The sequence below is a fragment of the Strix uralensis genome, chromosome 3 (genome assembly GCF_047716275.1).
Source record: "Strix uralensis isolate ZFMK-TIS-50842 chromosome 3, bStrUra1, whole genome shotgun sequence".
Classification (NCBI taxonomy): Eukaryota; Metazoa; Chordata; class Aves; order Strigiformes; family Strigidae; genus Strix; species Strix uralensis.
The window spans coordinates 77,963,263-77,985,777 of record NC_133974.1 but is presented as its reverse complement, the minus strand read 5'-3'; the positions used below and the strand labels follow the sequence as shown (position 1 = coordinate 77,985,777).

The window sequence follows — 22,515 nt, the reverse complement described above, 5'->3', positions numbered from 1 at the left end:
CAAAGACCACCTACTGAGATTTAGCAGACTGATACACTCTTGCAATACACAGCAAAACCTTTTGTTTTGCCACTTATGCAACTTTTATAAGATTACTTCCTTTACTATCCAATATAAAATCATTATTTACTATGCCACTGTAGGTATCATAGACTCTAGGCTGTGGTTTTTAAAATGTACTCCTAACTTTTTCACAAAGGGATTGCAGTATTAAGTTATTAAAACACGAGCATTTTAGTGATGCTTAAATACAATTGTTTGTAACAAAGAAGTAATTGTACACAAGAGCCGTGTATAAAAACAATATGATGGGAAATCGTTAGCAGTTTTTTTCAGATAAAACAATTATTCATATATATTAGAAAATGTTAAGAGAAAATTATTTTTAATATATAAAAATATATATTTCTTTTATTACGCTTTATTACTTTTGTTCATTGTTTTAAGAAAATGGCGGTGTTCCAGTAAAAATTGTTAATGCAGAATGTTTTTTCCCATTCCAGATGATAGTATTTTTCTGAACAAATAAAAAGCAGTCATAGGTCCTAGCTATAGGAGAAAGAATTAAGAGCATATTCTTCTGATTTACAGTGTCCATGATACAATTTTACTGTTGGCATGTATAAGTATAGGAAAAAAAATGGTGCTATTTCTTACATTGCTTACACCTGAAGAATTGCAGTCATCCATAAGCACATGATCTCTTAAGGCCATACTTGTTTTTACACATTTACTGAAAAAGACCTTTAAACTTATCTATCCTGGGACTATGTGCAGAAATAAAAATGGCTTTTCTGCGTGCAAACAGGATACACGACATGCTCAGCAGGGTAAATTGGACCCCTCTTAACACTGGTAATACCTTTACAATATCTGTACGAGTGCCTTCTGTAGAAAACATCCAACTGCTAACAACGCAGCACTTCTAGTTCAGTCTGTAATACTTTTGCTAATACCCTTTCACTTCATTACAAAAGCAGTGAACCTGAACAGTAAAGCTTGAAAAAGAATCTTTTCTTCTCAGGTGGATTTGTATTTGCTTGTCCTAAATGGCTGCAAATATCATGTATCTATAGGCTGGTGGCAGTGTATTAGTTACAGTAAATCCATCTCCCTTGCAGTGGTCATTTGAGTGTTTGCTATCCTGACACTTGCTATGCCAGAGCCTTAAGGTATATGATCAGCAATTTTGTAATTTGGTATTCTCCAGCCAATCCTCACATTGTAAGGCAAATATGACCACTTACGTTCTCCAACATGATACTAAAGCATGCTACATTTTGTAATTGCAATCTTAACTTTTTATTCATCATTCATTTATCTTCCAGTCCTTTCAGACCCGGTGCCTGACAAGTCTACAACTGTTCTGCTTCAGAAGGAAAACAGCTCATATACACAAACATACATGCATGTCAGGACAGGGAGGAAGACACAAAAGAAGAAGTGATATGGCTGAATGCTCTTGGTCAACTCAGGCTAGACTAGGGGATTCTAATTAATAGCCAAGAAAACACTTAAATAGCATGGCAGAGCACAATGTGTTTGAATATTTATGTTTGCATTTTTATGTATTATAATCATAGAACCATAGAATGGTTTGGGTTGGAAGGGACCTTAAAGATCATCTAGTTCCAATCCCCCTGCTATGGGCAGGGACACCTTCCACTAGACCAGGTTGCTCAAAGCCCCGTCCAGCCTGGCCTTGAACACTTCCAGGGAGGGGGCAGCCACAGCTTCTCTGGGCAACCTGTTCCACTGCCTCACCACCCTTATAGTGAAGAATTTCTTCTTTATATCTAATCGAAATGTACCCTCTTTCAGTTCAAAGCCATTAGCCCTCATCCTATCACTACATGTCCTCACAGAAAGTCCCTCCCCAGCTTTCCTGTGGCCCCTTTTAAGTACTGGAAGGCCGCTATAAGGTCTTCCCAGAGCCTTCTCTTCTCCAGGCTGAACAACCCCAACTGTCTCAGCCTGTCCTCATAGGGCAGGTGCTCCAGCCCCCTGATCATCTTTGTGGCCTCCTCTGGACCAGCTCAAGCAGGTCTATGCCCTGCTTATGTTGGGGGCCCCAGAGCTGGACACAGGACTCCGGGTAGAGTCTCACAAGAGCAGAGTAGAGGGGGAGAATCCCCTTCCTTGATCTGCTGGCCACACTTCTCTTGATACAGCCCAGGATACAGTTGGCTCTCTGGCCTGTGAGCACACATTGCTGGTTCATAAAGAAGAATGAAAGTAAAAAGCTGTCAACAAAATTCTTCCCTGTCAACTTAAATACACTTTCTCATACTTGGATGATCTGAGAATCATGCACACGTTATAACTAGCTTTACACTAATAACAGTGAAATGGCCATTGCTATGAAGGAAAGTAATGAGGTTTTTTTCAGATAAATTTGGGACACAATGAAAGGAAAACCTGGAAGACAGCATGACTGATATCTAAGCAGGACATACTTCAAGACTAATATTCTCTTGCAGTTTTCCTGGAATGCTTATTGCTCAGTGGATAGGGTGAGCCTCCAGAGGAAAGGGAGAAGTAACACCTCACAAAATTCCTTCATTGCCTCTCTCCAACAGGCCACAGATGGCTGTTTCACCTCCTATATTGTTTAATGCTAATGGCTTCAGTGAATTTACAGGTCTCTGATCCAACTCTGTAGCTGCAGTGCTGAATTGGTACCCGTGGAAGCACTACCTGAAGAGTAACAGAAAACTCTGCTTCAGAAAAATATTATTAAGCATTTTTGGATAACAGCAGCTAGTGCAGAATGATGACTTTTGAAGGAAACTATGGGATGTTATTTTAAGGGAAAAGAATAACATATACTGAGGAGCGATTGAAGGAGCTGGGACTGTTTAGTTTGAGGAGGAGAAAGCTAAGGGGAGACCTCATCACTCTCTACAACTACCTGAAAGGACATTGTAGAGAGGTTGGTGCTGGTCTCTTCTCACAGGTGATTAGCGACAGAACAAGAGGGAATGGCTTTAAACTGCAACAGGGGAGGTTTAGACTGGACATTAGGAAAAAAAAAATTCACAGAAAGAGTGGTCAGACAGTGGAATAGGCTGCCCAGGGAGGTGGTGGAGTCACCATCCCTGGATGTGTTTAAGAGTTGTTTAGATGAGGTGTTGGGGGATATGGTGTAGGGGAGAACTTGTAGAGTAGGGCTGATGGTTGGACTTGATGATCCCAAGGGTCTTTTCCAACCTGAATGATTCTGTGGTTCTGTGATACTAGTCTCCATAAATTCATGCAAGTAAAATTCTTCATGAGTCACCAAGAAATTTCATCACTGAATGGTGATATCTGGAAAGGTCTTCCTGAATGACTCATCCTAGCACAGCCAAAGTTTATATGGCATTTGACTGATAAGTAAAATAGACAATTCTTGTCCTGGGGACAAGAAGGTGGACATGGGAGGAGTAGAAGACAAAGAAAAACAAAGGCTGAAAGTGGAGGAACAAAAGCCAAGGACATTCATTTGGCCAATTAATTTTCTTAAGTATACTCCATAAAGGTTCTAATTTATATGAATATATACATTATGGATTAGCATAGTTATTCCATAGTGCAATTTAAATACCACACTGGATGTGGATCGACATGTTATATCTTAGCCTGGTTGAGTTTCCACTGCCATTTTGTAGCAAAACAAGGTGAAAAGGTAGATAGGCTTATCTGCATGTTTGTAGCTAGGATCCAATATCTTTGCTCTACAGTTCTGAGTAAGAATCTCACCTACTTAGAAGTTTACTTTGGGAAATGATTAGAAGGGAATGTCAACCTTACTAACATAAATATAGTATTTCTTACAGGAATGTGTGCTATCAGCTTAAGTATTGACTTTTTAAGATGGAGGAGGTGAACTGAAATTGTTACAAGTCCGTGAGAGGAGAGGTACCAACAGCCTCTCAGTGCTTGAGACCTCTTTTCTGTTGTCTTCTTTCCTTTTAATTTTATGGATTAAAAATAGCATCATCCAGAGATCTCTTGCTGGTTTGGTAATAACCTCATTTTAGAGAGGCATACACTTTCCTCTCTCCTTAATATAAAAAAAATCCTGAAGAGTCAATAAGTCATTTTAGGCATGCTTGTTATCAGACCTAGTGCCTCAGACATCTGCCTCAACAACTCTTGAAACTGCTGATAGTTGTCTGGCAGAGATTATAACCACTGTCACTGAATCCTCAGAAGTCATGGAACAAGTCAGGCTAAAATCAGTTTACATATCCTCACTATTGTAATATATCCGTATCTAGCAGCTTAGATTGGCTTAAACAGGGGTTATGATTCTACCTGTGTAGGGGAAATGGTACAATAAGATAAGAACTTGATTTTATAGGAAAGGAACAATAATAGCACTCACAATTTTCAGGTAACAGACTGACTTGACTTCACACACCCACGGACGACAACTGTGAAAACAGCCAGGCAGAATTAGACACACAGGGAAGGACACAACATCATGGTATAAAACTCTTACAACCAGAATGGAAATTTCAGACCAAGTTAGGAATTGCAACACTTAATATTTGTCCCATGAGCTCTGCGGGACTGCATTAGGTAGGGCAGCACTAGACTCGCCTCACAGCATAAAGTAGGAGTTACTTTCCCAAGAAGAGTGCTCAAGTGAGTGAAAGGCTGATCAGTGAGTCTCACAGAGCTCTCACAGTGGACTCCGTGGTCCCACAGAGGACTCCCAGTGAGTCTCACAGCAGGGAACAGCAAGCAGAACAGTGTCTAAAATCTTGTTTTTCTCTTAGACTCAGATGTTTGCATCCACCCTGGAGCTATAGCCGAGAAGTTTTCCTGAGGGTAGATATCTACTGCCATTCCTTCTGGGTGAGGCTGAATGCTTTCTTTAAAAGCAACTTTTGCCACAAGACAGTAATGATACCTGTTTCCCATGGATGTGTGTTGTTTTTCTGCTACATCTCTTCATGATAATAATTCAAATTTCCCACAAGATCTACCAGCTGAAAGATAGTATAAGCTGAGGTCTGTTTTGACACCTTGTATGTGTTGTACACTCTACCAATATTTCTCTCAGTATGGGCATAAATTTGGATCTCTCCCCTCTACCCAGATGCTTATTTTTCCAGAAACCCTGCCACTTTTCCACTTTGATTGAATTTGGACAATGAGTTTAAAAGTTATGGGAGTTGAGGGTGGGGAAAGACTAGCAGAACAGAATAACCTTGTGACCCTGTAAGTCTTGTATTCTTAAGATGGCAGGCAAAAAAATGAGCAAGGGCAGCAGTGGCCTCCTTTATGGTTATTGTATGAAAACCTAGTGGCAGAGCACCCTCTCAGGAAGCAGGAACACGTCCAGCATCGTTCAGACTATGTGGTTTCAAATCTACAACTTTCATGAATCAGGGAGATTTTACCAAATGATCAAATCAGTTATTCATGGAAAGAGGCTCTTTTGACCTCTGTGCTTATGATTTGGCAAGGAAGAAGCTGCAAGACAGATCTTTTGCTAGACTATGAACTTCTGCCAATGTTGTCAGAGAGACACAAAGTTTAGCACCTGAATCCAATTTTCAGCAGGTACCTGAGTGGGCTGATCCTGAGGCCTTACCAGTTCCCAAATGAAAACTGCAGTGAATCAGAACATCTACATGAGGCTAGATACTTAAATGCCTAAATACAGATTTACATGAATACATCTACAGTGCCAAGTTTTAAGTGTTTTGACTTGAACTAACTTCCTAACAGATGGGTATTCTGCATCTATCTTCATTTATTTATGGCTGTTTATGTTTTTACAGATGTAATAACTGATTTAAAAGGAATACAAGCTTATTCCTTGTCTTTTTACTTATTTATATTGCAATAACAGTTAAAGATATTACTGTACTGCACAATCTATAGAAATTACATAAAGATGATCATTCTGTGTTGTACTCACAAAAGGTCATTCCAAATATTCAAGAAAAACTGCCATGACCATAAGGCAAACTGAACAAACATAAGTTAGATGTTAGTATCATCTGTAACATTGTAAGCTTAAGCTAGATCTTAACAAAAATAAACAAACCCAAAAAACTCAAAAAAAGGAGAAAATAAAGAGAAATAAAAAAGAGAAAGTATTAAAGTATGTGTATTAGAAACTTCAGAAAATGTAATTCGACAGAACTCATGAAACATTTCTAAATAAGATAAATCTCATGCTACATAAAATGCAGTTTGTGGTATCATAAGCAGATACAGGTCTGATTCAGGAAACTGTCATGCAAGTGTGTGATTACAAAATCAGAACTAAAGGGTGTTTATTTATATCAAAGCATTTCCTAACTAAAGAAGCAAGCAAGCAAGACAAGCATGTACAAAATATTAAGAACGGAAGGGCCTGCTTTCAGCTATATTCATGCCTCACCACGTAAATCAATGAGTTTCAGAAGACTAAATGAGTGACTTAGCTTTTCTCTTCCTACCACTGTGATTAATTAGCTTATTTTTAATCAAAAAAATTCATAACTTTTTTTCACAGTACCAAAAGGACAAGAAAACAACAGCTGTCCTTTACCCATCTAACGGGAAAAGGCACACGTGACCACAAAACACTGTGAAACTTCAGTAAGAAATGTCATGAGGAAGAAAATTTCTCAGCTTTGAAGTTGTATTTATTTATATGTAAGTTGCAATATCCAGGGAAAGCAAAGTTTGCTGTAATCATTTTCTTACATTACTGTAACATGTATTTTTAATGCACTGCTTTAACTACAACCATCTGAAGAAGAGTCAGAAGATCATTACAGTTGCCAACATTTATTATACACCTTTATGTGCACTGTAACACCACTGCATTTGTATTGAGAAACCAGATGTGGAAGGAAAGACAAGGAAATTTTCCCACTAAACGATAAAGATGGTTTATTTCCATAAGCCAAGTAAATTTTTCCGGAAACATAAACTCAAAAAAATTATTGATGCAGAACAGTTTTTATCACATCAGCTGCAGAACTCCACTGGGGAAAACAGAAAGGAGAAGCCCTCAGGCCACATTTTGTGTGACCTAATTCTTTCAAGGGTATGTTTCTGCAAATTTTTAGGAAGTGACAATGCAAATGAACGACAGTTCCCACCATGATGTTTTCATGGAATCTCTGCATAACCTCCAAACAGCAGACTTTGCACCAACATCACAGTACATAGTTTTGTTGTAGAGTTTAATTACTTTTGGATGTAAATGAGCAGAAAAACAATTATCACACACCCAGCAGAAGAAATGGTTATGCTTCTATAAATTTCCAGTATTCTACTCCTGCGATTGTCAATTTAAAGTTTCAGTCTATATGCTGCTGCCAGTTAATGATTAGTCACATTTTGGTGAAATTGCACTCCAGTCAAGGGAAATGAAGTAAAAAGATGAGGGAAAAAAGAAACTAATATTGTTAAAGTCTAATTAGAGCAGCAGGGCCAGTGCTGGACTTAGCTGTGATGAGGTTGTCTTTCTATTAAATTCAATACACTGAATTCAGTGAAAGCAAGATCAAATATTGTGATTTGATTTTCATGGGTGAAGTGTTAATAGGAGCGTGGATTAACTTTTTCCCCATGTTGTGAAACTGGTTTTATATTAATGTAAATCAGAATATAATCATTCTTGTCTCTGAGACTATATTTCTAAAATCTGTCCATTTACTTTCATAAGGATTAGTGATGTGCAGTTTATTTTGAGGGAAATCACATTCCTTCAAGAAAGAAGAAAATAATTCTTTTGACTTCAGCATCATCAGCAATATCCACCAGAACTTAATTTTAAGTTTCCTATGTCAGACAACCCTTTCTTACTTATATGGTTTTAATTCATGCTTGTTTTTTTCTAAATGAGTACTTGCAGCAAGTGAATGTGGTTTTCTTCTAACAACTTAAGACCACATTTTAGTTATAGTTGATAAAAACATGATAATTAAAAATAATTCTTTAAGAATGTAATTGGATCTTATCTAAAAATATATATATATATATATCTCCTGATATTAACTCTGTATTTCTCCCCTAGAACATCTAGGTATCATATTTCACCCTTCCTCCAAAAGTATTAATGGGCACTCACAACAGTTTTACTAGCCATATATTCTGAAACACTTCTGAGTTCATGACACATGAACTTGGTACAATAAGTGTTGATTGTAAAACCTGTCTGAGTGCCCATAAATATATATTGTGGAGAAATATTATGTATTAAGCTCTTCATCCCTCCACCTACAATTAATATAGAAAGATCCAAAACATATATGATTTAGATAAGACACAATAGCATTTTAAATGAAAAAGGACAGATGCATGTAATACACATTTTTCACTTTAAATTGTGCACAAAGTTTATTTGTACACCTTTGAAGTTGATGGGAAACTTGAGTGATTATTCAGCTGGAACTTTAAGTATTTAATATATAATGCATATGTTCCCTGAAATAGTTTAAATTGACTACTACAAACAAATAGTGGGATGTTGTATACACACATCTCAAATATTCCATAAAGCAGATTAAAGATGTAATATGGACATCAATTCCTTAATGCTTCGTAGTGCCTATTCAATAGTAAAAGACATCAATAGAATTTTGTATTTGATTTTCTAAGAGAACCTTAATGCTCCCATTCCTTAATTAGTCCATGAATACAAGGAAAATCTAAGGAACATATATAATGCCTATATAAATTTTTTTCCTTTTAATTCTGCTGTTCTGAGGACTTTCTCAAAAATTCTTTTGATAAACATCCTTAATATAAACACATATATTGGCAAGAATATTTTAATTTGGGAATAACTGTGAGAGTCCATACTCTCTGATGTCAATAGTTCCATCATGCTGTTTATTTATCGCTAATACATGTACCATTCTCAGCTTTCACCCTTCCCAGTGTCTCACAGGAATCAGCTCTTAGGACAGAGTGGTTGTACAAATTCAGATTCCATCAAGACAGAAAATGATGTGCGAAGAAGAGAATGATGTGCAAAGAAGAGAATATTCTGTTAAATTTTGCTACAACTGTCACCTTCCAACCTGTCACCTTATACTGAGGGATTCTCAAGCTAACTTGACCATCAAAGCAGTCCATTTGGATCACTTGGCATTCAGTCATAGGATGACTGAATAGTTGAAAATTTTGAAAAAGGTCTTTTTCCACCTGAGACTGACTTTCAAGCCGTAGTCTAGCCTGCTGTATTATGATTAGGCCCTGGCTTTTTCATTGAAAACTGCCTGAATGAATTACTGAAATTTATATAACTTTGATATAAGTACAACAAACTGATTATTGGTGTCCTTTAAGATTGCCAGGCCAAAGATGTGGTCTCTATCCTAAATGTAAAAGTCCTGTAACAAATGTTTTACCCATGTACTGCAGAGTGTATTTCTCTGGGAGGAGACTGTCATCCTCAGTTGTTCTCTTTTGTATTAATCACGAATCTACCAATCTGAAAAACAAAGCTTATGGGAGCAGAATATAGCCTAATTCAATAAACAGACCAAAAGATTTCAGATTCCCTGTCAGAGGGTATTAGATTGACCACAATTCTCTCAGCTTTCAGAACAAAGCTGAAAACTCACTTCAGATGGGTGTACTCATAGTCACTATAGAAAGCAGCTAAGAACAACATAGGACATGGATCAAGGTGGAAAAGGTGAGGTTAAGAGCAAATGAGATTGCTCAGCTATTGTAAGTCTAATAAGTTTTTTGAAAATACTCAAATCCTATGATAGGTAACAGTAAAAAAATCTTACTTATATGAGAAAGTAAGAAACACTTTACCCTGGAAAAGTATTTAATGTTGAGAAATGTTGTTTTAAATAGACAATAAGATAGGAGGGTTTGCTTTTTTTTCAAATTTACAATTAAATAATCACATTAAGTAATAAATGTTTTGTGGCTATTACATAATTACAATTGATTACTTAGCTGCAATGGTTTCTAAAAAGAAAAATTATTTAAGAAAATGTGCTATTTAAAATGCATGTGTATAGTATTTTGTAAAAAAATATGGAGTATAACTGTGTAATTGACTGACATTCAATTAAAAAGCTTGAAATTAAGTAAAGATGGCTGTGTATTGAACTATTGCATTTTAGTGCACTTCTGTTGGCAAATCAACAGATCACTCTTGAACAGTATCATCAAGGGTGTAGAACTGTAAGTTGAAGAGCAGAGTCTGTAATCAACATGCTTATCTGTCCCTCAGAGCTCTTGAGTGATGCACCTTTTGTTTCCATCTTTTGAACTAAACAGAATCTTTGAAAATATTAGGAGAAACTTTTAGATTATTTTTTCCATAAAGTTAAACTACAACTAGCATAAGATAACTTCTTTGGAGTGAAAAGCATTTACATAAGCTGAAGATCTGGCCAGTCCTATTTAATCACGAAAGAGGAAGGGTTTTTCCCAAAGATTAATTAATTTATTATTTTCTGAAACAACAACAAAAAAGTCAAGTTACCAACTTAAAAGCACCTAGCAAAATATAGTTGGAAGGTTTGGAATTATAATATAGACCCTAAAGAATAATTTATAAAGTGGCATTTAATATTCGCTCAAGGTTTATTGACCTAGCAGGAAAGAAGTGTTATTTGAATCTTAAAATTGCTTGCACATAGTAATCAGTTTGGTTTCAGGAAGAAGAATAGGAGTAATAGAGTGAGGGGAAACAATGAACATTTTAGACCTCTAGATCATGACCTCGATGAGTAGTGTGGGACAAAGACCACCATTTGATATTACGAGCTTTCAGTGCTGGAGATCATTCCCTGAAGCTGTTTCATTTATAATATTGGCATTAGACCTGATTCACCACAGTCCATGTGAAGAAGGAAATGGCAAGACCATGGTCTTTAAGGATATCTCTAAATGATAAAAAGATTAATCTGCTTTTGTTCAAGAAGATGAAGTAAATGACTAAGGCAGAGGTGTTTCCTATCTAAGTAACCTACTATCTAAGGTCAAATTCACTTCATGAATATATGCATGTCTTCTATTGTAATTAATGGAGGTGCAAATAGGTCTACAAACAGAATCTAGTATAAGGCTTCTACCATTTTAAACAACAATAATATCAGTATAGTATATGTAATGCTAAATACCTAGTAAATTGACCTTAGTGGAGTCTACAAATTTGGATCTAAATACAAAATGTAGCTATTTGAATGTAAAATCACAATTTGTACTCCAGCTATAATTTGTGATCATCCTTTTGCATAATTTTAACAGCATTTCTTAGTTAGATATTATTTATTAAAATATACCAATAACCTTTGTCTTATTTTTCAGAGAAATATTTCCTCCCAAGTAACAAACAAGAAAAAACTTTCAAAATTATTCTTCTGTGCACAAAATGTTATCAACTGCAGCATGTATTTTAAATGTTCCTGAAGAATTGGATGGTTGGGGTTTTTTTAGTTTGGTACCTATCATTGCTTCATGTTAAACAATTAAAATGGTTAAATACATTGTCTCTCTATGAATGAGGAAACAAAAAGTACACTGTCTGCATGTTTGTTAGATGTAATTGAATTTAGCGTGTATGTTAGAAAGGCAATCTCATTTATTTTTCTAAATTTGTATATCATAGGTTGCATTAAGTAGAGCCTAACTGCCAGACAGTATTTGGAATCATTACATCTCAATAACTTCTACTTCTGATTTAATCATTATAGCATATCCTCCAACATTTTGAAAATGTTTTTCTGATGAATGCTATCTTTTTAACATATTCTTTCATACCTTCCACGTTTCTGAATCCCATGATTGATTATAATACAGATTTGAACAAGTAAAATAGACGTCTTTCATTGGGCCCAAACAACTGACCAAATACAAACATAGAAAAGATGAAAACCAAAACATAGACCCAGGTATAAAAGGCCCTGAGCATCAGTGAACATTGGCTGCCTAACTCACTTCTAAAATAGATTCCAGTAAAACATTGAATCTACCTGGAACTCTTTCTGATAAATATACTGACTAGCGTTCAAGTGCATCACATTTAAGTAGTGATGCTTTCTTTTCTCCTGTCTTTCAGATGCATAGTTAGTATAAATTGATATTTATGTCAGTGGTTATTTACTTCATGGCTTGCTAGCTATGGTAGCAAGTTCCCATTTATGTCTCAACTAGCACGCACATAAGTTTTTCAGTGAGATACACTACCTTGGAAATATGGTTTGAAATATGTTTTCACATGAAAAACTAGTAATTAACATATAAGAAGAGTGGGCATGACTACAGTACATGGTGTCAGTCATTTAGAAAATTTTTTGGCTTTACTGTTTAGAAGCTGATCAGCTGGGCTATAGATCTTGATACACATCTTAATTTTTACAGTCCTTAGTAATATTAATACCAGGTTTTTACCTATGTATAAAGCTTCTAAGATTGTTGGCAATAGCATAAAAATAAACAAGGTGCAGAAAAACCCCTTCAAACAAGAAGCCAAATAAGGCATAGGATCTTCTCTAAAATCAGGTAGCCCAAGAAAAAAAAAAAATCTTTCAGTATTTTTATCTTTCCATGCAAGCTCTGGAGGTTAATAAAACATATAAAATTGAGTCAGTAGCAAGATTGCTCAACTAACCCTGAAGTTTTCCAAAAGACATAAGATAAAGATCATCTAAGCTTATTCTGCAACCACAGTCACCCACATGATGAAATCAGTGGCCTGTACAAAAAGTTAAATCAGCTTCTGGATGAAGGGAGAGCATGTTTCAACAACATTATCAGGTAACTTTTAGACTTAAATTGGTATGAAGACAAATATAAGAGAAGAAATACAGGTAGCATGGTGAGTTGATGCACTAACTGGCTTTTCACCCCAACAGATGAGAGTTGGAAGTCAAAGTCAAACTATAAATGAAATGTGTTTTCTAGTATCATTTCTGTTCATTTTTTCACTGTACAAAATCACCATGTAATTTTCACTGATTAATTGTGACTGGCGACTGTATTCAAATAGTCTGGAACCATACTAGAAGCTGTGTAAAATGAGAAAGCTACAACATCCATGTAGAAAGGTAAGGTTGTATGATACTTCTACATTTATCTCCTTTCCATGGTAAACAGCATCTTATTTTTCCAAGAACTGAAATCACACATGAAACAAGAAATGTAAGTAACAAGGGCAAACAGTCCCTCCTTCCTCCCAAATAGCAATAAAATGAAAAAGTAGAAAGAGTATTGAAAGGAAATGCTGTGTCACAAGTCTTCTGGAAGTTTCCAGGAAGCATTAAGATTATGTACATTTAAGAGGATAAAAAAATCAGATTTCATGTAAACACAACTGATTTAAATTTCACCTAATTAAGATTATTATGATGATGTCAGTAGATAAATCTCTTCTGCTGCTGCTTGCAGTGGTCTTCTGCCACTACTAACTTCACTCTCAGTTTATTTCTTGCAGGAAACCAGTAAGCCCAGGTTTATGCAAATAAACTTAAGGATGTGGGCAGATAGGAACTACCTTTTTGATGGTTGATATTGAAGATTACAAATGCATTAGTTTCTGACAACACTGACTCAGTTTCCACAATTAATTCTATCCACGGGAAGAATTGTGCAAGACACGTATCCATCTGCAGTTTAAGAACAACATTTCATTGCCTGACCCTTCTTCCCACAAAAAGGCTGAAGAAATGTAGAATTAGGTAGGTAATATAAGCCATTAATCAGCAGGGACAACATAAATTCCATGTTTCCCAGTGGGGTATACGTGCAGGTATTTTGTCTTTCCATGTCTGGTGTTTACCTGTCTGTCGCTTCATCCAGAAATAATGGAGAGAATTACATAGACTTTAGTCAGTGCAGAACCATCAGCCTAGCATCAGAAAGGCTCCTCTGCTGACTTTTCTATCTATTTCCAATTTGCTAATCTATCTGAAGCTTTATTTGAACTCCTTTCTACTTTCTACAAAATTACAGGCCATTTCTCATTCTAAAAAGACTCACTTGCTCTCAGTATTGGGTAAATATCCAAAGTAAACCAAAATTTGGAACTTCTTAAAGATTACCGGCTAACAATGCAAGTGCTGGTCATTCCTGTCCACAAACTTTTGCAGTCTTTAGTCAAGAAAATGCAGCTAAGCAGTAAATTTGATAGCAAATATTTTCATCAGACAACAGTTAAACCAATTAAATCTGAAACAATGCATCAATAAGATGCATCATTGTTATTTTCCCATGTGAAGAGAATTGGAATGATAAGAGAGTGATTTTGTGCTGAATAAGAGATAACATACTCATGCCTACTTAAATCTTTGAAGACAAATTAAGGTCCAGGAGTCAAAACAGGAAGCAAGCAAAATACTTGGTTTTCAGACTGTAGGCCTCTACTTCAGGAAATCAGTTAACATGTTTAAAGTCATCCTAGTTTAGGAAATATACTTGATTATGTGTTTAACTATAAGCCAGTGCTTATGTTCATTATGCAATCTTTACTTTCAATGATTATAAGCATGTGGCTAAATTCATTATCAGAAGAAACTATCCAGAAATTGCTGCTGGAACATCCGCTATCCAAACCTTGGAAATACATTGCCAGATTGAAATTTAAATGTACAGGATTTTAATACTCCTCTTCATTCAGGATCATACTTGTTAATTTTTGCACACTTATTTTCTGTTATATACAAATAAATATGTTCATTCATGGTGCTCTGAAATGGTGAATGGTATGAAATGCAATGAAATGGTGTGAGTAATAGCAAAGTAAATAAAGATGCTGTAGCTTATTTAGGTTCATTTTGTAAACAGGCCAGCCATATGTTCAACAGGCAGTGAGGAGGCTGGGCTGGGTTATCACACATGGGTAATGTGCCACATTCTCCTCATGCCACAGTGTTGCATTCCTTACTGCGCTGGGTTGTGATCTGACTAGGTCACAGTAAACACGGCTTGATAGATAGTGCGACTGCAAAGTTACATGATCATTTCTAGGAACGCATCTTCTGGGAGATGATGTTTAGGTTAATTGATATTCAAGAATCTTTGGGATGAACTATGACCCCTGTCTCCTGGTTAGCAGAAACATAAGTGCTAAAGGCTACCGTTTTTCCCCTTTTCATGTGAGGCCTCTGAAACATTTGTGTATAACCTGAAAGATCCACATTAATTTAACAAAAACTTTGGAAAATACTGTAACCCCAAATTCTGGATTCATCCCTGATTTAAACACAGAAAATGCAAACCTGAGAAGTCTTTCCCATTCTTGGCTGTAAATAGAAATGGTCACTTTTAAGATTCAGCTGGACAGGGTGCTGGGCCATCTTGTCTAGACTGTGCTTTTGCCAAGAAACGTTGGACCAGATGACCCTTGAGGTCCCTTCCAACCCGGTATTCTAAGATTCTATGAAATTTAAAGTCAGATCCTGCCGCCTGCTCATGCTCACTGATACACAGGGAAATTAGAAAGAGATTTTTGCATTAGCAGAGTTGCACTAGAAATTGTTTCTTGAACTGAGAATCAATATTAAAGATGTAAAACCAACACTAAATAAGAGAATACACTTTGGTGCTTCTGTCTCACTAGAAAATATTTTGTTTCTTGTAAGATATTTTTTTAAACAGATTTATATTTTTACTAATAAGGAGAGACCCAAGTCTGGCTCCACAACGCTTTACAAAATAAGTGATTCTACTGAGTTGGACAGAACATCATCTATGAATAAATATTTATGCAATTAGATGTGTTAATTTTGTACAAGGCAATGCTCTAATCTAAGGCAGACAAGATGGAATCACAGAATTTCATTTAAACAAATGTGAACATAAATTTGAAAAGCAGAAAATTTTTAATAATGAAGTTTACACACACAGTGATGTGTGAATTAATTTTCATAGACATTTATACTTTAATACTCTTCTGACAAGTGAAAATAAGTTGCGATTTAAAATTTGTGACAAACTTTTGACACAGAACTTGCATTAAAACCAGAAGGAACAGTACAGGAATGGGTAGGAAGAATTTATCTCTCAGTCCTTTCAAGTCCCCACTCTCAGCTTCACGACTTAGATATTTTTCACTTATACTTTTGTAAAAGCTCAAAAATCTCTAGTCGCTTTTGGAATTCCAGGCATAGATATTCTATTTAGAGTTAGATTGTATATCTACATTTTAAATATTCATACCATCTTCAGCACATCACTATATGAAATGATTCATTACTTTCCTGATACTGAGCCAAGGAAACAGGTTGGTTTGTATTTATAGAAGATACTCTGTAAAGAAAGGAAATATAAGGAAAACTGAAGATGCTAAATAAACATAGCACTCAAAATTCTGGTATACAAATTACAGTTTAAAGTCCTCTATAAGAATTATTGTAAAGGGATGCTTGTTCTATAATTAAAGTTCAGAAAGTCTCTATTATCCTAATATCTTCCTATTTCATGGATTCTTTAAAAATCTTTGCCTTTTAAAAGATAAAAAAGCTATTGAAGTAAGTTTTTTTAAAAAAATCATACCATATGGGGAATGATTTTTTGCCAGGACTATATAGCATTTTTGGATCTTTACCTGATACAGTGGAATGATGACAATTTAGCATTCATGGAATGATGTCAGTTTACATAAGAAGAAGATTTGGCCTTCAGTAAGAAAGAATCAAATATTCAGATGTTATGAAAAATATTTTGACTGAAAGTTATGACTGAAAAAGTTTATGTTAAAACAGAATTAGATGTATTTTTAAATAAATGATACCATTTTTGAGTTCTTAAATAAAAACTGAATGAAAATTTCAAAAATATTGATTGTTCAGATCATAGTTTTTAATGTAAATATAAGCATGGAAATTTACTGTTACTGAAACAATCCTTGATTACTTTTTTTTTTTCAATAAAAAATGCCAAAGAAAATGCCATAGAAAAACTTAGAAAAGTTTCAATTACTACAAAATAGCTTTCTTCAGAAGATATTCTTTAGGCAAAAAAGTTCAGTTTGTGCTCAAGCCTAATGCTGAGTGCATTTCTAAGCTCTGATTTGCAAACATTTGTATATATACACAAAACTTTACTCACACAATAAGTCCAATCAAAAAGCAGGGAACTACTTACAAGGGTAAACATGCATATATGTATATGTGTTTGCAGACTCAAGGAGTTACTTTAGAACTTGGTCATACAGTGACAATAAAGCAATGCAGGTATTAAAAAATCATTATTAAAATTTTAACATAGACCATGGCATGAACTAGAGTAGATGTGCTATAAAGCATGTAAAGAAGATGAATCCCAGCTGACTGAAATTTTTCCTTCTTTTGAGAAAGCAGAAAAGATATTATCTCTTCCTCATGAGTAGGCTGTTAGAAAAAAAAAAAAAAAAAGGGAAAGCTAAATCTCAGTTGGCATAGTATAAGCTACAGATTCCTGAACAATGGCAGATTACTGCCATTTTTATTTCTTTAGAAATCATAATGGAAGAAGAAAAATACTTTAGTCTTACCTTCACAGACATTGATATTTTGATTTGTTTTATCTTATTCTCATCTCTGTATTATCAGAAATAGTAGTGGAATTCCTTTTCCTGTCTGCCAACCTCCCCTAAAAAATATTTGTTTATCAGCATATAAACTCATCCTGAAACTTCTTTCTCCTCCTTTACCTGTTAAAACCATCTCCTATTCTGGGTGCATTTTAATTTCATGTTAGTCTGGATTTCCATTTTTTTTTTTGGTATATGCACAATGCTAAAAAATACAATATTTTCTTGTACTTAATTACTTTATATTTTGGGGCCATAGATTCAGCTGAACATTTGCTGGTTTTCTTCTATAGGTCTCGGAAGCATTTCTTCCTGTTACCTTTTCTGTGCATCTCAGATGTTTGTAGGCTAATTCAGCTCACAAACCCAGTAGAAATACCAACAATTCTTTTGTGTTGCTAGATTCATCTTCTGCCAAAATACTTAATTGAATCAGCTCTCTTAGGGGTGAGCTGATGAAGCAGCAGGACTCCGTGGCCAGGAGGGAAGGTGAGAAAGTGACTGCCTTTTTCAGCAGCAGCAAAATACTACAGTCATTCTGTGATTATGGTCACAGCTGCTGGAATAGACCCTGTGACTTTGGTTAAGAAGTTACCATGTGAAGTTACCAACCCTGGAGACTCATTATTGCTTCATCTACCTTCTCAGAATCTCTAGAATTCCTTTGACCACCGCATACACAAGTTTGGTAAGATACGCAAGAGTAAAATGTAATGAGGAAAACCTTTTTGAGAGAAGCTATTGATCTGGAATATTTTTATTTTTGCATACTTAAGGCAAATTATAGTTATGTGCTGAAACGTGGTAATGATCCAGACAGTACATCACAAATTTTGTAAGAGATAGCACCTACAGTCATCAGCATAATTTTTTGGGTTATTTTTAAAGACTAATACTATTTAACAGTACGTATTGAATCACTGGTAGCCCCAGCTTGAACCTGTTTCTTCCCTCCCTCCCTAGTCACCAGGACTGATCTCAGCCTATGGGAATTAACCAATATAGGCTCTGATGCAGGACAATTCTACTTCTACTCATAGCAGTCCACAGTATCAGCGGATCTTAAAAAAAATCTATTAGTAACAAAAAATAAGAAGTATATCTGCAGTGTGGATACAACAGTCATAGTTGCTGCTGTGTCACGTTGCCCTGTAGGCATTTATTGGGTCACATGTATAGAGGTCGCCATAGTCTTTCTTGCACCTCCCCAAAAATCTGCCTTAATAAAAACCAATAGGTGTTCTGGTAATGAAATTAATGCACATAAGCAAGGCATTACATTCCTGCATATACATGCTTTTCAGCTTCCTGTGTTTCAAGATACTATAAGAACAAAAGTATGTTGCTTATGAATTGGAAGGATGGTCTATATAACAGCAGCAAAAAATATGTACTTCTAATTGCAGTGAGTAAAACTTACAGTAAAGCAATAATTTACTGAAGAACGAACAGGTTTGGCAACCATTCTTGTCAAACTCATTCTATTCTGGGCACTTTCATCACAGCCTCTTGTTTTCCTTGTGGGGTGTGTCTGTCCCCCCGCTCTCCGCAAGTTTCTACTCAGGAAACCTGTGGTTCGATTAAGACAGGTGACCTGGGTCTGAGTGGGTGGTGGGGGCTTTGATAGCAGGGGAGGATGCCACAGTGAAATTTAGGTGCTCAAACCACAACAACAGGATTAACACTAAATTTAATCTGTAGTAAAAGATATATTTTACTCTTATGCCTAACTGCATTTAAAAAAACATATTTACTAATTCCAAAACCAATTTATGTTGTAAATACCTTAATTTATATAGGAAATATCTTAATACAATTTGCTAAAACATGACCATTTAATCCCTTTTATATGTGTGGATAGAAGAAATAAAATGTCATATTTTACATTTTGATGAAAAATAAAATGGATAGAAGTCATTGGGTACAGAAGTATTTATTAAATGTAAAGACATTAAGCAATGAGACTGTCAGTTAATTAATGACTAAGAACTGTTATAATCTTCTTCCTTAAGAAGCCAACAGTGTGCTCCCCTGGCCCCTTTTTAATAATTGAATATGAGTTGGTTTAAAAGTCAATGCATTTAAGATATGCTTGGTAATGTCAATAAGTGGGTATTCTCCTGCTTTGTTCTACTGCTAATTCACTGCAATTGTGCTGTGCTTCATTAGCTTCCATTTTATTATACAAGAAAGTGAAATTTATCATGAGCACACATTAAATGGTGCGACTTCAGCTTCCTGCAACGGGCACAGTAATGATTAAAAAAATGTGTCTGCAACCTTATGGCCAGTTGGAGGGATGCCATTAATGTTTGAAAAATTATGGTCTTGGGTGACACGTTGTTATGATTGTGGAGGGTGGTGTGTCAGTCATTTATTCCCTGTGGTAGAAATTGCATATGGGGAAGGAAAGAAAGTATCCTATGACTGGCATTTGCAAGTCTGACTTGTCTCATACTAACCAACTGGCATTACTCCCCTTTTGAGAAGAAAAAAAAAAAAAAGAATCAGTGCTGATTCGGCCGAAGTGGATCTTATTAATTTAAGGAAGAAGCCTGGATCCTGTGTTCTTTACGTAAATTCAGAGGAAATGAATTTGCCTTAAAGGAGAGTGTGGATATAAGAGCAGAAAGAAGTTATTCTAACATTACTTCACTTTCCATTTTAATTTGCCTTTGACCCAAAAAAAAAGTAATGAATAAAATTCTGCGCTTGGAGTTTATTAATATATGTAGCTTTACATGCAATCTTTGATCCTGATGCCACTCAAACTTGTATCATATTCCCAAGAGAGCAAAGGATGGCTATTAGTAATATGTGTATGTTGTATTGTCACACAGATAATAATTATAATAAAAACATTAGCATAAAAGTTCTCCTTTTAAATTTTCACACAAGAAATCTGCAGTCTCTCATGAACTTCATTTGGGAATTCTACACATGAAAGAATGGAAAACTGGTTGAGCCACTGTTCACTCAAAACATCTGAAAGAATAAGTCTGCACAGTATATTTACTGAATAAATAGCAATTTCAGCACACAAGTTAGCATTAGCCTAAGATTTCATTTTTCTCTGCAGTACAGTCAAGAGGAGAGTGAATTTTCTTCAAAAATATAGTTCATTCATAAGTTAAATATGTGAATGATGAACCAAAAAAAAAAAAAAACCCAAACAATATTTCACAGAAGAGTAGAGCAATATAAAACGTAATTGCTTTGAACAGTAAAAAATAAACCAGGCATATTGTCTTATGAACGTATGTGTCCACCTACAGCTGAAGATGAATGGAACTGATTAGGGATTCTTAATCAAAAAAACTGTCAAACAACCCCTCCCAAGATTTTCCTAGAAACATTTTGCAGTCTTCTTCCATAGAAATCATGCATATACTGAACAAAAGATCATAAATCATATATTATTTAAGAACATTACAAAAATGAATTAACATTAGAGATTCCATTGGTTTTGGAACGCATTTATATTTTGCTAGAAATTAAGCTTTTTGTTGGTTAATGGTGCAGGAAAAGCAGCAATCATAGTAGTAAATCCTCATTCTCATAAACTATTATATAGCTTGGAAAATAAATAATGTACATTGTTTCTAAACACGTAAGAAAATAGATTTACTACATTGACTATTCTACTATATATTAAAAGCAACCTCAAGAAAGGAAATAATTAGAGTAAAAAACCTTTGGAAGATACATACAGTCAGTAATGAAGAAAGTGGATACACTGTAGAAAATAAAATTTTAAAAGGGAGAAAGCAAAGCCAACCTCATTGTCCCCAAGCTTATTAACATGGTGTGGTTTTCATCTTACTGACTAACAGAATTGCAACATTTCAACCTCATTATAATCTTCCGTCTTGACAACAATCCTTTCAGTTCTAGTCTCCTTGACAGAAATTGTTACTTCTTCAATCCAACTCAAAACAAAGCTGCTGTCATCTTCCTAGCCTGGAGCTCTGATGTAAATGATCAAATCCTCTTTGGACACCTTTCTGGCTTACCATTTTGCACTGTATCAGACTCAGATTTCTGGTTCCATAACTATCAGCCCCACCTCTGCTCACCCCCTCATCACTTATCAACCTACTGTAATTTCCATACTACTCACCCTAACAATCAGCCTTGAACATGTTTTATTGATTGTTCCTTACAACCAGCTTTGTATCAAAGGGAACATATCTTCAAAGTTCTTTAATAGGAAGAGCAAACCGAGATGTGACAGAGGAGTGCTTATAAACCTCTTTATTATGAGCTGGAAAAAATGTCTTAACATCTGTACCAGTTCTGGCTGTTCAGTTTCCCTGCAGAAGCTGCTAAACTAGCTAACTGTAGAAAGTACTGATATGTTTCAGCTCTTTAAAAATCTATGAAAATCTTGGCCAAAGAATTTTGCCTAAATAGATAACTCCATCTCAGTGCAGTAAGGTGTTCTGGCAAGGAGCAGCATATAAAATTTTTCAGAATGAATGAGTTAGTGGAAGATATGCGTGCAAACCCATCTTCATCGCTCCCAGTTTTCCTCATATGAGCTCATATGAGCTGGAGGGCTTCTAAGAGGTGCCTTCTTTATACCCATCTGAGAGACAGGAAAGGGAGTCCCTCACTTCCATAAAAGCTGAGGAGGGGGAGAGTTCATGAGAACCTACAGCTGCAGTCACAGAGGAGATTACCAGTTTCTTCTGTGATCACTGGAAATTAAATTGTTGTCATTTATATTGTTTCCTTCTGTCCTGCCAACATCTATATCCTTCTATAGCCATATCTATCCCACTACCATTAATGAACAGACTGGAGGAATGCTAGAGAAAATGAGTATGGAGCAGCCCAGAGGACCTCAAACCCACAGGGAACTGAACACTAACCTTTCTATAGAAGAAGGATGCTCCTATTTCCCTGTGTGCAGTCAATTCTCAAAAAGCTGTGTGAATGGCTCTATGCCTGAATACAAGTTTGGGGAGTTCTGCAATACACAAACAATTGCTCAAATATGTGAAAGTCATGGGTTTGAATAAAAAAACCCG

The 22,515-nt window shown here is 35.6% G+C and overlaps 1 protein-coding gene across 4 annotated transcripts in view; it reads right to left on the bottom strand.

Moving 5' to 3' along the window:
* The window catches only part of PACRG (parkin coregulated), a 253,642-nt gene that overhangs the window by 10,285 nt on the left and 220,842 nt on the right, over positions 1-22,515 (bottom strand). The window contains exon 6 of one of the 4 annotated variants that reach the window (XM_074862994.1): positions 4,370-4,418. The exons of the other annotated variants lie outside the window; for them this stretch is intronic. Within the exon in view, the coding sequence (XP_074719095.1) occupies positions 4,375-4,418 (44 nt within the window). The 3' untranslated portion in view covers positions 4,370-4,374. The remainder of the gene's footprint in view (positions 1-4,369; positions 4,419-22,515) is intronic. 4 annotated transcript variants of the gene reach the window in all.